At 38.4% G+C, this 15,448-nt stretch overlaps 1 protein-coding gene across 2 annotated transcripts in view; it reads left to right on the top strand.

The window, feature by feature from the left end:
- The window catches only part of atg7 (ATG7 autophagy related 7 homolog (S. cerevisiae)), a 96,603-nt gene that overhangs the window by 32,626 nt on the left and 48,529 nt on the right, over positions 1–15,448 (top strand). For both annotated transcript variants that reach the window (XM_060858718.1, XM_060858719.1), the window contains exons 13-17: positions 3,105–3,299; positions 3,555–3,705; positions 9,599–9,675; positions 11,200–11,315; positions 14,946–15,021. In XM_060858718.1, the coding sequence (XP_060714701.1) occupies positions 3,105–3,299; positions 3,555–3,705; positions 9,599–9,675; positions 11,200–11,315; positions 14,946–15,021 (615 nt within the window). The remainder of the gene's footprint in view (positions 1–3,104; positions 3,300–3,554; positions 3,706–9,598; positions 9,676–11,199; positions 11,316–14,945; positions 15,022–15,448) is intronic.

Raw genomic sequence — 15,448 nt, 5'->3', positions numbered from 1 at the left:
TTAGAGCTAATTAGACACTGCTCTGTTATCTTAACCATAATTAATGCTCAAGTTCTGCACACACACACACACACACACACACACACACAGAGAGAGAGAGAGACCAACCTCCTTTGAGTAATACTCATTTCAGGAGTGGTGAGACATCAGAATGTGAGCAATGTATGATTCACTAATCACTTCAGTCTCATGTGCGTCATCTCTCTTTTTTTCGACATGGACAAATGAATATTTTTTACATTACAATTTAAATGAATAATCAAAGGAAACACAAAAGGTGCAGTGGACATATTATGCACCTTGGTAAAATGTCAGGCATTAAAGCACAACAGACCTGAATAGACATCATTAATTATACTGTGTCTCTGATTTAATTAGTTAACAAAATATATGAAAAGCCATGCAATGATGAAGTGACCCACTTTAATGCGGTCTGGCTCCTACTAATAGTCCAAAAAGCTAATTTAAATGAATTTGCATAGCACTTTTAGCAATGGACATTGTCTTTGCAGCTTTACAGAACATAAACATAAAACAAAAAGTTAATAGAATAACTAATTCAAGATTATGATTAGATATAATGTGTTTGTATATATCCCCAATGAGCAAGCCTGAGGTGATGAGGTGTGGCAGGGAAAAATTCCCTTGGATGGTTAGGGAAGAAACTTTGAGAGGAACCAGACTCAAAGGGGAACCTCATCCTCATTTGGGTGACACTGGAGTGTGTGGTTTATAAATATACAGTGTGACAATTGTGTATTGAGGAGGTTGTTGTCCTCAAAGACCACGTGTAGTATAAAAGCAATATACAAGCTTTTTAGCTTGTGCATTTTTATTTATCTTCTTTTTATTTATCCTATTTTTTCATTTCATTTTCATCTTCCTTCTTCATTTCATGGAGGGTATCACAGAGGCGACTGGCTATTTTGGTCAATCCAGACTGTGATATGCAGTTTCTTTACTAGATCCTGGATTTGTTCCAGGCTTTCCACCCAGCAGTACGTGCTTAATCCAACTTCAAAAGGAGCCAATCAGAGACCAGTCTTATAAGGTCTCTAATCCAGCTCAGATGGCTTCTCTCAATTCAGCAGAGCAGCAGCTCTACTCCACACTCCTTCAAAATGTCCTTAACCTATCATGGTCCAGAAACCCATGGAAGAACCTAATTTTTGAATCTGTACTTTGTCTTTTGGTCACTGTCTACACCAGAGGTTAGGATGTGAGCTTTGGCAACACCTTTAGAGATTGCAACAATAACTATAAGACTGCTTCAACTGGTAGCCTAAAATGTTAATCTTTAAACTCTTTTTTCCATCATTTTTGGAAAAGATAATGTGAAACAGCATATTAATCTCACAGCCCCAAACTTATTCAGTGCCTTCAACATATATTGCCAAGACTTATTCGGTCCCAGCATTTGCAGTCATCGAGTTTAATTTTCCTCAGCCACAGAGATACTACAACACACCAGAGGTTTCTGCTACTGCCTTCTGAAGGGAAGGCGTCTACTCCCTCAATCACTTAACAATATCCTCAGTAGAGGTTGTGCTTGCCTAGCAAAGCTTGTGTGTGGTCTTTTCTCCTCTGTGTGTTGCACTTAATCGTGTGTCCACGGTCTATTTACATTTCAAACATGATATTTGCTTTTACAAATGATACTGCAGCCCTTCTGGCTCTACCAAACCCCAAATTTTTTTTACTTACTGGCTTTCCTATGAACTGGTGTCCAACAACACATTTAGGTGTTACTACCATGAGAGCCACCAAAAGCCTTCCAGGCACAAGACATCACTGCAGACGATGATTTAGGAATTGAACATGGTCGAATGAGACTCAATGTCCCCAACCTCATTGAGAACACAGAATCTTTTCTGAGTTAAATTTAACTGGGTCGAGCAGATAAATCTTGTCTGGCCTGTGACAAATCCAGCTCATCACTAAATGGTGATTAGATGACCACTTTATTCATTTATGGATATGTGGCATCAACTCTGTTGGTACACTCACAAAATGGATCATTGACCTTGGCTCAAGGTGCTCTTGTTCAAAGTACATTTACGAGGAACATTGTGTTCATAAAGTGTTTGTTATTGGTAGTTTGCGACCACTCCGTTTCATATCCAGGTGGTCATTCCTACCAATCATGTCTCATTCCCAAAGTAGGACTTCAATGCAGAGGTTTGGCCCGTTTAAGACTGTCCATCACATGACTGGCCTTCCACCAGACCCAAAACCATCATGTTGCAATGGCTGGTCCTACAAGATATAGGCACCACTCACAGACTTGGCTTCAGGGATGGGTCCTGGTATCCCCAATTGAATAGGCCTTTTTGTACCTTCCATAGGGGTCATAAGGATCACTCCTAATTCTGCTATCATATCTGTTTACTACAGGTGGCCCTACTGGGAGCATTAAGGTCCTGGTGACATGAAATACACACCACAACAATATCCGTATTTACAAGGGGATATTTTTGTATTTTTATAAAATTGTATTTTTGTAAAATTTGCATTCAATATTTGGTGCCATGTATCCACAAGATAAAAATGGTGATTCAGCTTGTAATGTCAAATAGAAATGACCTGTTCTCTGGATATAGTAAGATGGGATAGCAGTAGCCAGTTTACCAAAAATTAAAATTACAGTATTTTTTTTTTTCTTTTCAGAGGAACAAACCAAGGGATTCATTTTATGCATTGAGATGGAATGCCTCAGTACTCTATGATATATATCTTGTTGAGTTTGTATGGACAGCTAACATGCTAACAAAAGGGTGGTGACTATTACATTGTTGATGACTGGATGAAAGCTTAATCTGAAAATTCTGGTTGCTCATCTGGCAGTCTTACTGATATTTTTGATCTTATTTTTTTCCTGTGATTTAATGTCATCTATTATTATATAAGATTATTTCATTTGTTTATATTTATTATCTGTTTTTTGTGTTTTTTGTTTATATAGTCCCCTTATTGTTATGTTTTTGGCATAATGGAAGAAACCTACATGCAAACCTCAGGATCAAATCCCTGCACCACCATGTTGCCCTGTAAAAGAAATATATTTCATGCATAATAAAAAGTCTTCTTTTCTGTGGCTGTTTCAGAATGCTGAAGGATTCAACATGAGCATCCCCATGCCTGGCCACCCTGTGAGTTTTTCTGAAGCGATGATTGCTCAAGCACAGACAGATGTGGAGCAGTTGGAGGCACTGATCTCAGCACACGACGTTGTCTTCCTGCTTATGGACACACGGGAGAGTCGATGGCTCCCCACAGTCATTGCAGCAAGCCAGAGAAAGGTATTTTAACTGTTACTGGTCTGAATAATACATCAGTAAAGAGGTGTATGTTTTTTTTTATAGACTAATTGGCACGACTGTATACACTGCAGCACAGTGTTTTAGAGGGCAAAAAATATATTGATGTACAGAAAATCAAGCAAAATCAAAAGAACAGAATTAATTTGACACTTGCCTTTGCGCTTTCGAAATCTTTTTCTCTCGTTACAAATTGCTAGTTATCTGAAATAACTCCTAACATATTTGCTCTCCCAGCTTGTAGTTAATGCAGCTCTCGGCTTTGACACCTTTGTTGTAATGAGGCATGGCCTTAAGAAACCCAAAGTCTCAGACACTGGAGACGCCAAAGAATCATCTCCCTTATCTGAATCAGACTCCTCTTCTTCCTCAACTCCAGCTACGCCAGGTAGGACAGATAGAGACACACAACATTTTGTCCAATTATTTTATTTCCTGTTGATTGAATTTGACAGTGAATGAAAGGACTACCCATGGCTCATTGGGGATTTTTAAATATATATATATATATATTTATACAATTCTGTCTGAATAATATGATTACTGTAATAATAGTTTGGAAGATTTTAATGAATGCATAAAGGAAGTAGTATTTCTGTGATAATTTCCAGGACAATCATTTCTGCCAATACTGCATCATTCTTTCTCCACTGTCTTCCGGGCAATCAGCAGCTGTACATTTCCATTTATTCATTAAACATAAAGAACATAGCATGTTAACAAGCTGTAGTTTTTAACTGGAAGAATCAGATGTTTTTGATATCCATATGATATACTGTGTGTTATGTTAACCCCCAAGAATAAGCATTTTAAACCATCATAAATATGGAGGAATAGTCATAATGACTTTGCCGATCATTATATCACAATTATTTAACCTTTATTTAATTTGATTCAATTGAATTTATTTGTATATGGATTTGAATTGAATTGAATCTGCGCTGTGTATGTGTTTTGTTAACCCCATGAATAAATAGTTTGAGTTGTAAAATATTTCAGTGACGGTTCAAATGCTAAAGGCTCTTTCATTGCAGAGACCTTTACCTACAAAACAAGGTATGATATTTCTATGGAAATGAGATATACAGTGTATGTAATAAATAAATAAATATAAAAAAAAGTAGTTAAGTAATAATATGCTAAGTAATCATAGGGAATGTGAGCATGGAGGAAAAAAGAGCAAATCTAAAAAGCCCTGAATTAGAGGGAAGGATAAGATGCCATCGATATTCTTGTTATCTGGCAAAAGCTGTGTTTAGGCATTTCAAAGGAGGTGAGGGAATAAGAATTGAGTAGGGAACATGAGTGACCTGAGCCATTGTCATCAACTAACAGAGTAGGGAAGTGAAATTAAATTTTTAATAAGCGATTTTATTGGGTCTTCTGGTTCATTCATTCATTCATTGGGTCTTCAATAGTTCATTCATTCATTCATTCATCTTCTACCGCTTATCCGAACTACCTCGGGTCACGGGGAGCCTGTGCCTATCTCAGGCGTCATCGGGCATCAAGGCAGGATACACCCTGGACGGAGTGCCAACCCATCGCAGGGCACACACACACACACACACTCATTCACTCACGCAATCACACACTAGGGACAATTTTCCAGAGATGCCAATCAACCTACCATGCATGTCTTTGGACCGGGGGAGGAAACCGGAGTACCCGGAGGAAACCCCCGAGGCACGGGGAGAACATGCAAACTCCACACACACAAGGTGGAGGCGGGAATCGAACGTGCTAACCACTAAGTCACCGTGCCCCCCTGGGACAATAGTAGCCATGAAAATTCTTTATAATATAAACAATTTTTTCAGTGAAATGTATTAGCTTGTTAGTTACCTTGGATTTAGAATGGTTGGATTGGTGATTTCTGTTTTGTTTTTACTTGAGGTAGCTCGAGGTACTTGAGGTGCATTGAAGTACATTTTTATTTTATTTCTGTGAGAATCTCTCATTATCAACACCTAATAGTGAATAATTGTCAAAAACAACATACTGGTTAAGCGTTAATTCTAAGTTTTTGCCTAGAGTTCCATGTAGACATTTTTCTACACTATCCAGAGTTTGCTGCAGTGTTGGTTGGTTAATTGCCATCATTAGCTGTGGCAAACTATCAGGTAGCCTTTTGTCCTTTCGTGTCGCCTGTTAATTAGCACAGCAAAGTTCACCAGGCTTACGCATGGTATTGTGTACTGGAATTTGAGTAAATGAGCAAAATATTGGACTAATTTTTGATACCAGAATCAGTACTGATGCATCTCTAGTTTAGAAATCAAGGAAGGAAAGAATCCAACTAGAAATCTGATAAAAATACCTGTTATACACCAGCCAGAGATGCAAAGGGAACAGGGGTTGTTTACATTTACATTTACATTTACAGCATTTGGCAGACGCCCTTATCTAGAGCGACGTACTGTACATAAGTGCTTAAATCTCTAACATTGAATACATTAATGCTGGCTCACTAAGTTACATACGTAAGATACCATGAGTTTAAAACATTTGTTCAAAGTTACAATGAAAAAGTGTCATTCTACATGTACTAACATACTTCATTAGCTTTCACTTATCAGTTTAACTTTCATTTGCTTAAATTGCTCAGACTTCATAAATTCACAAATGAATGAATACATTTTGCCAAGTATGCATAGTGTTTTAAGACACAGATCATTTAACATTTAAAACCACCTGCCTAATATTGTGTCTGTCCCCCAAAACACCTTTGACCTAACAAGGCATGGATTGTACAAGACCTGTGAAGGCTGTGGTATCTGGCACCATAACACCAATGTGGTAGCCTAGTGGTTAAGATATCGGGCTACCAATCACAAGGTTGTGAGTTTGATCCCAGGTCCACCAAGCTGCCACTGTTGGTCCCTTGAGCAAGGCCCTTAACCCTCAATTGCGCAGTTGTATAAAATGAAATAATTTAAGTACACGTCTGCCAAATGCTGGACATGTAAATGTAAATGACACCAAAATGTTAGTAAAAGATCTCTTAAATCCTGTTGGGATTTATTGTAAGGTAGGGCCTCCATGGATCATGGATCACACTTGTTTGTCCAGCACATCACACTAATTGGAGGTCAAGTTAATACTGAACTCTGTCATGTTACTCAAACCATTCCTGATAGAAATGTTTGTATTTATGCCCAAAGGGCAAGACTGAGGCAACTGTGGCAAGGAAAAACTCCCTTAGATGGAAGAGGAAGAAACCTTGATAGGAACCAGACTCATATGGGAACCTCATCTTCATTTGGGTGACACTGGAGGTTTTTATAAACAACGGAAAGTGTTATTATAAATAATGTCCTTTCTACAGTCATATATAATCTGACAATTGTGTATCGATTAGACGGTTGTTGTCATCAAGGACCACATGTAGTTGGCATCTTCTCTTTGAATGTCTGAATGTAGTGGAATCCAACTATAGCTGGTACATCTCTTGGTGCCTCAGGAAGCTCGCAGGGTTGGTCTGTTCTCACTGAAGGTCCGTCATCTTCATGAACTGGAGTACAGCTAGAGATGGCACAATGTCTAGATGCTTTGGAATGGGCGCCTGTGCCTGTGCTGCCGTTATAATGAGAATACTATTCACTTCACCTGTCAGAGGCTTTAATCTTCCAGCTGATCAGTGTAAGCTGTGTGGGGGAACAAGTATTATCAGACTTGCAATTGGAAAGAGTAAATCTAGCAAAAAGAAATACTGGTGGATTACTGGTAGACACTGAAATGTCACCAATTATTCAAATGTTGAACTGTAGATTGTAGCCCACAAGACCAACATTAACCTCATTACAAAGCAATCATAAAGTTCATTTCGCCTGGGCTTTAAAGCAATTTACTGTCAAGCTCCATAATTAGATGTGTCTTCCATCTATCTCCTTTTGCAGCTTTGAATTTGGGAATAAAATGAATATTCTAGAAAACCAATAAAAGGTCAATAAAGCAGGTTATTTATATTGTGCTTCTGCTTCAGGAATTTGTTAAAATGACTGGCAGAGGAGATGCTTAGAAAGGTTTTCAGCTATTCGGGTCATTTTACATCAGGTAGTAGGAGTAAACTGTTATTTTAAATACTTAAACCTACGCAGTGTTTTCATGCTTGGCTTAAGCAGAAAAGCAATAAAAGGAGATGGAAGGATGTTCTTTAGAATATGTTCCTACTTTTTTTTCCACGTTGTGTTCAATTGAGATGATTAAAACAGTCATTTATCCTTTAATTTACACATTTAGTGCATTATTTTATCTTTGACATGATAATCTGTTTCTAAATAACTGTTTGTGACCTTTTAATCGTTTTTTTGTAGTTTATGATGTACTATAGGCATAACTGCAAAAATGTGCACTAATTAGCCAGTTTATTCATTGGTACAACTCTATTAATTTGTACAATGCCCCAGCTTTCAACACAGCCTCAGTTCCTTGTGTTGTAGATTCTGCATAGCGTCAGAAGCCTTTTTTTTTTTTGCAAGCTCCATGTTGACATAATTTAATCACGTAATTGCTGTAGATTTGTCAGCTGCACATTCATCCTGCAAATCTCCCATTCTACCACATCCCAACGGTGTTCAATTAGATTTAGATCTGGGGACTGGTGAACTCATTGTCATGCTCATGAAAGCAGTTTGAGATGACGTGCTTTGTGACATGGCACGTTATCTTGCAGGAAGTAGCTATTACAGTCATATCCATTGTCCAAGTATTTGGACAGTAATGCCATTTTAATAATTTGTGCCTCTGTACACCAACACAATGGATTTGAAGTGAAGCAGTCAATCAATATCTGATTGAAATAGATTTTCAGGTTTAATTAATGGAAGTTAGCAAAAATATTTCAGTAGACATTTTTATATAAGCTTTCTATTTTCACAGGTAAAAAAAAAGACTGAAACTAAAGCAGATTAATTCTTTCCTTGGTAAAGAAAAACATTCCTTTACTGCATCCAGCCACGTCATGAATACTCTCAAGGCGATAGGCAGATCATTGTAGAGAGGGTTTACCCCATTATGCAAACCAATAGTAACACTCAAGAACAGGAAGGCATGAATAGCCATTGCTAGAAAACATATTTAAAATATTGCAAAGTTCTGGAACAAGATTCATTATAAGAAAGTATAATCTCTGTAGCAGAAAGATGGGAGAAAGATTGGGAGAAAAGAAAGTGGAAGCAAAGTGGAACTGGGTTACTGGCGTATACTGATGATGTGAATGCTGATAGAAGTAGCAAGATGAATTCTGTCTCATAGAGATATATGTTTTGCACAGATTTATTCAAATGCTGCAAAACATGTAGGACAGCACTTCACACTACAGAGGGATAATGACCCAAAACATATTATGAAAGGAACCCAAGAGCTTCTTAAGGCAAGAGAAATGGAATGTTCTCAACTGGCAGTCAGTCACCTGACCTCAGCCCAGTTGAGCATGCTTTTCACTTCCTGAAGACAACACAGAAGGCAGTAGAACCGACACAAACTGAAGTTGGCTGCAGTAAAAACCTGACAAAGCAACTTAAAACAGGAAACGAATCCTTATGATTAGTTTGTCTAAACACGTTTGAGCCTATGAAATGGAGGGAATATACAATTCATAAATGGCTAATGCAATGCACCTTGTATGAACGCTGAAATTATACACTTCAACCACATCTTTTTTGATTCATTTCAAATCCACTGATGTAAAATAAAAAACATTGTCACTGTCTAAACATGTTGGATCTGACTGTTTAAGATGAGTAAATTGTGTCCATAGATCTAGATTCAAATGGTCTAAGGCCATGTAGCCTCAGATTTCTGTTCTTTTGTCCCAATGGTGAACAGAGTGTTTGTAATAAAACTCCTCCAATATAAGCGGTTTCTGAAGTATTGCACATGTCAGCAGCGATCAAGTCATAGTTCAAGTACATAAGATCTTTTTTTTCTATTCTGATGTTTGATGTGAACATGACCTGAAACTCATATACTCTATATTCATGATTTTATGTGTTCTGTTACACATTTATGATCTATGATATATGTCTTTTTTTAATCTTTTTCCATTTAATGACCTGATGAGAATCTATTTATACAAGCTTTGAATTATTAAAACCTAGAATCCAGTAAAATACTCTAGAACTGTAATGTGAGTGTGGAAGTATAATCAATCTCACATTTCATGAATACTTGCTCTGGTTAATGTAATTGCCATGTCTTTGCCATAAAAGAGCAAATAATTGCACAGAATTGCAGAATATTACTTTTCCTATATTAACGATTACTGTTTATGTTTTCAGGAGCATCTCTGTTTTCGAACATACCTGGCCATCGACTAGGCTGTTACTTCTGCAATGATGTTGTTGCCCCTGGAGATGTGAGTTTCCTTATTTTCTTTAACAATCGTTAGTTCTCCATTCATCATCTATCCAATTACACATTCATCCATCCATTTGTCCAAAATATTAATTCCACATTAAGTCTCATCCATTCATCCAAAATCCATTCATTTTCATCCATCACTCCAGAACAATATATGCAATCTAATAAATTTCATTCATTTATCCATCCATCCATCTGTCCAAAATATTCTTATATTTGAATATATCTACCCATTCATCAAAAATAAGTTCATATCTATCTGCTTCTCCAGCCTTTCAAAAAACCATTCACACTCATTTGTACGGTGGCCGAGAAGTGCAAAACAAATTAACAAATCCGAAAACAAATTAACAAATCCGAAAACACATTAACAAATCCGAAAACACATTAACAAATCCGAAAACTCCATGTATACCTTGAGTGACAGGTGTCTTGTCCAATCACAAACTATACCAACCTCTTCCGGGTTGTCTGAAATGTCGTTGTGTTTTCGGATTTGTTAATGTGTTTCGTGCAGCGATTCAGACAACCCGGAAGAGGTAGGTATAGTTTGTGAATGGAAACTTACCGATCATTGGACAAGACACCTGTCATTCAAGATATACAGGTGAATGAAAGGTGTCTTGTACGATGATCGGTAAGTTTCCATTCACAAACTATACCAACCTCTTCCGGGTTGTCTGACTTGTCGTTGTGTTTTCAGATTTGTTCATTTGTTTTCAGATTTGCGAGTGTTTTCGGATTTGTTAATGTGTTTTCGGATTTGTTAATGTGTTTTCAGATTTGTTAATTTGTTTTCAGATTTGTTAATTTGTTTTCAGATTTGCGAGTGTTTTCGGATTTGTTAATGTGTTTTCGGGTTTGTTAATGTGTTTTCAGATTTGTTAATTTGTTTTGCACTTCTCGGCCACCGTACATCTGTCTATCCAGCCATGATCTATCTAATGGTCTCTGTCCATCAGTCGATCCATAATGTCCATCCATGATCTGTCCAATCCCATCTGCCTTTTAATAGTATTCCATTCAACCTTTCCTCTCTCAAATCATTCATCTAATCCCATCTTTGTATTCATCGATGCATTCAAATCCATCCATTCATCCAAACAAACAACTGTAAATTGAAATATGGAATAAAATTGCCAGGACTTGTAGTTTGGGAGATTAACCCTGTTTAAAAGTGGCAGGTCCTCACAATCCTCACAGGTAATGTCCTGTGCATGTGAAATTCATGGGTGTTGTATTGTTTCAGAAGAAGTAATTCAAGAAAGCATTTCCTGGTTGTTCAGTATGATGTAACATGATATTTATGACATTTAACATTTTGATAATTAACATTTAACTGTTTGATTTCATTGATGTAAAATGACTGCTAAGACATTTAGTTGATGTCATTAATCAAAACTTTTTAATCAGTTCTTCTTTTAGCTGTATTCATTTACAGGTTTCTTAATAACTCAGCTGTCACATTTTATTGGCAAATTGTATGAAATTTTTATTTATTTATTTTTTTTAAATCCAGTCGACCAGGGACAGGACTCTGGATCAGCAGTGTACAGTGAGCAGGCCTGGTTTGGCTATGATTGCTGGAGCTCTAGCTGTTGAGCTGATGGTCTCCATCCTGCAGCACCCAGAGGGGTGAGAGCTACATCACACCCACAAATAGACCTCTCCAAACGCAGTTTGTTTTATAAATGAGAAAAAAGGAGTAAAAAAAAAAAAAAATGTGTACGATGTTTTCTATTTATAGTATATGTTATAATTATTTAGCCATCAACCACTTTTCTGTCTGGGCCATCAAATCAATCCATTGGTTCATTAGACCCTTTTTTTGTACTTCAGTGTGTAGAACTGAGAGGAAAGCACAGCATAACAAGTGCTATTGTAGTGTAGTGTTTTTTTTCTTTAGAATTTATGCTCAAACAGAACATAAAAAAACATTTCCTTGTAATATGTTTGCACTTGCTTTGATGTTTACTCTGTGTAGATATCTCAACGTAAATAGAGCTCTTGTTGTTTCACTAGACAAAGCTGATATCTTGGATGGAGCATCTCTTCAGATGCATTAAACAATTTTGTTAAAACCTGATATGGCTCTGGTCAAAAGAACCTGCCAAAAAAAAAAAAAAGATAACAGGGATATTTGGGTTGTTTGCTGTAGTGGCTATAATTTAAGGTACATTTTCAGTTGGCTTTGAATCTACGTTCTGGTGAGACTTTGCACAAAATGAATCTTCCTAAATATTTTTGAGTAAAAGTGGTGCTTGAACATGGTATCATTTAAAATCTGAATAAAGAAATATGCTACTAAGGCCTGTGATTATAGACAGGTTCTCATGGCATTATAAAAGTTAAAAAAAACAAAAAAACATCCATCTCACAAATTCCAGACGCCCTTCTGACTGCTGCCGTCCTGCCTTCTCATATCTCACGTTGCCTCAGAATTAGCTAGCAGCTTTCAGCTGAAAAATGAGTTTTGCCAAAAAGCCTTTATTTATGCTGTGAGGTGAAGAATGGCTTCCTGCCAGGCATTGAGAGTTTGGACAAAAAAAAGACAGAATTTTAAATGCCAATTCTATATCTTAAATCCCAGTGACATTTCTGTTTTAATTGAACTGAAAGCTCATTCATCATTTCAATGAGGGGGATATAGCAAAAAATACTTCCTGTTAATGGAATATCATCAAGCATTTTCTTTAGCTCAAGCTATAGTTATAACATAGCACTGATCCCAGCAGTCTGTATCAGACCACCAAATATTTAGGTAATGAAAAGTAAAGGAACAGATAAGAATTGAAAGTAAATACCACTTCATATATTTTACTGCAAATCCCTTCCTTGCAATAACTGCATCAAGTCTGCTGCTCAGTGTCATCATCAAATTGTTGGTTCCTTCTTATTTCAAGTTGATTTTATTGTCATTTCACCCATACACAGCTGATGCAGTGAATAGTGAAATGAACGTTTCTCCAGGACCATGGTGCTACATACAGTAGAACAAAAACAGGGCAAGAATAACACAGAGCTAAGGACTTGAAGTAAGTTAATCCCAGCCACATAAAGTGCATCTGTGCAACCTAGCACAAGTTGTGCAAGACAAAAAAAACAGTGCAAACAAATAATACAAAACACTACAAGACAAAAGTCCATATACAAATAAAAGCGCTGACCAGTGTATATACTGTATATTCTGCAGTACATGTGCAATAATACAGGAATAAGCACTGAATATAATAAAAGCAATTATGTGAGGTATTGTAAACAGTTTGATATGGGTGCGTGCATGCCTGGGTACGTGTGCATGTGTGTGCTTGGGTGCGTGCTCATTACAGTCAGTTGTTGAGGAGTCTGATGGCTTGTGGAAGGAAACCGTTACAGTTTGGTTGTAAGGGACATTTTTCCAGATGGCAGGGGGGTGAAGGGTATGTGTGGGGTCATCCACAATGCTGTTGGCTTTTCGGATGCAGCGTGTGGTGTAAATGTCTGTGATACTGGGAAGAGAGACTCCAATGACCTTCTCAGCTGTCCTCACTATCCGCTGCAGGGTCTTGCAATCCGAGATGGTGCAATTCCCAAACCTCTGTAAAATGTAGTCAGGATTGGGAGCCTTTCTTTAGCCTTTGTAGGAAGTAAAGGTGATGTTGGGCTTTCTTGGTGATGAAGCTGGTGTTGAATGTCCAGGTGAAGTTCTCTGCTAGATGAACACCAAGAAGCTCTTGAACAAGGTGGGGGAATGGTCGCTCTGTCAACAACCATCTCTTTAGTTTTATCAAAATTTAGAGACAGGTTGTTGGCTATACACCAGGCAGTTAGCTGTTTCTCCTCCTCCCTCTATGCTGACTCATCATTCTTTTTGATGATATCCACCACGTTCTTTGCATTGCTAAGCAGTCATGAGTCAGCAAAGTAAACAGCAGTGGGCTGTGCAGGCATATGGGCTGTGCCGGATATGCTATTCCCGATTCAGACTGATTGAGGATCCAGTTTATCTGAAGACTGAAGTCTATGAACAGCATTCGTACATATGTATCTTTATTGTCCAGGTGGGTGAGATCAAGATGAAGGGTCGTGATAATGGCATTGTCCATGGATCGGTTTGGATGATACGCAAACTGCAGGGGGTCCAGTGAGGGTGGTTGCTGGGTCTTGATGTGGATCATGACAAGCCTCTTAAAAAACTTCATCACAATGGGTCTGAGTGCGATGGGATGCTGTAGACTTCTTTGGTATGGGGATGATTGTGGTTGTTGCACATAGGAACAAAAGCGCTGCTCAGCTGTTCTGCACATTACCAGGATTGTTGTCTGGACCAGCAACCTTCTGTAGAGTTCACCTCGGCCATGGATAGACAGAGTACTTGGTTGTTGGGGAGAGGGATGGTCTTCCTTGCCACTACGTTGTTCTGCACCTCAAACCAAGCGTAGAAGTCGTTCAGCGCATCTTGGATGGAGGCGTCTCTGTCAAAGGCAGGTGAAGCTGTCTTGTAGTTCTTGATCACCTGGATGCCCTGCCACATGTGCTGGGTGTCTCTGCTGTCTAGCAAGTGGCTTTGGTTTGTATACGCATGTGCATGCTTTGCTTTTCTGATGGCTCGTTACAGTTTGGCCCTTGCTGTTCTTAGGGCCATCCTGTTCTATGCTCTGAAGGCTCTAGACTTCAGCAGCACAATGCACCTTTGTAGTTATCAGTGGCTTCCGGTTGGAGCGTGTGGTGATGGTCTTGAAGCCGATGTGGCTGCTCACTGATGCCATGTACTCTTCCAAGTTGACAGAATCACAGTTGGTTGCAGCCTCCATGAAGATGCTCCAGTCAGTGCACTCAAAACAGTCCTGAAGAGCAGAGGTGGCTCCTGCTGGCCAGGTTTTCACCTGCCTCAGATCCGGTTTAGAGCATCTGCTAATCAGGCTTGTATGCTGGAATTAGCATAACAGACATGTACATGTTTTTTTTGTTTTGTTTTGTTGGAGGGGATTTTTTTTTGCAACTCCTGTAGGTTGTTTATAGCTTCAGGATGTGTGGTGATGAGAGAGAGAGAGAGAGAGAGAGAGACTGTCTCTTAGACCAGTCAACTGAAATATAAATGGATTTCAAAGGAACTGATGCATGGAATGAGAAACTGCAAAGACGGAGCAATCCAGACATGCTTTTGTATTCATTGCGTGTCATCTATCTATTTTTGTCCTCTCTCTCACTCTCACTCACTCTCTCTCTCTCTCTCTCTCTCTCTCTCTCTCTCTCTCTCTCTCTTTCTCTCTCTCTGTTTTGCAGTGGCTATGCGGTGGCGAGTAGCAGTGATGATCGCATGAATGAACCGCCAACCTCACTTGGCCTCGTCCCACATCAGGTTAGTGAGTGCAGTCATCCAGAAAGTTCCTCCCTTCACTTCCTTTATCTGTACTGTCCAGCTGGAGACAGAGCTTACGACGAATGTTACACACAGATAAAAACATGATTCTACAATGTACAGTCTCTTATTTTGACCATATCTGAATCACTGATGTGTTACTCACGTGTTTCCCAGATAATCTGGGTTGGATTTAGATGTGATTCAAAGATGTGATATCATTTGGAATGAGACACAGGCTTACTTGACAATGCAGGTTGTCAAAACGTGTCTTTGTGCTCATCTATTCAGTACAAACTCTCACCGTTAATGAGAGATCAACCAAAATCAGGTCTTGGCAATATCTTCTTTCAGAAGCCAGGTAGTGGTGGGATATTTTATATAAATGAGGCACAGGAAGATACAGTAGCTATTTAAAGTTTGTGTC

This window comes from Tachysurus vachellii, chromosome 22, assembly GCF_030014155.1.
Source record: "Tachysurus vachellii isolate PV-2020 chromosome 22, HZAU_Pvac_v1, whole genome shotgun sequence".
In the NCBI taxonomy this organism is placed as follows: domain Eukaryota; kingdom Metazoa; phylum Chordata; class Actinopteri; order Siluriformes; family Bagridae; genus Tachysurus; species Tachysurus vachellii.
This window is presented reverse-complemented; position numbering and strand designations above follow the sequence as displayed.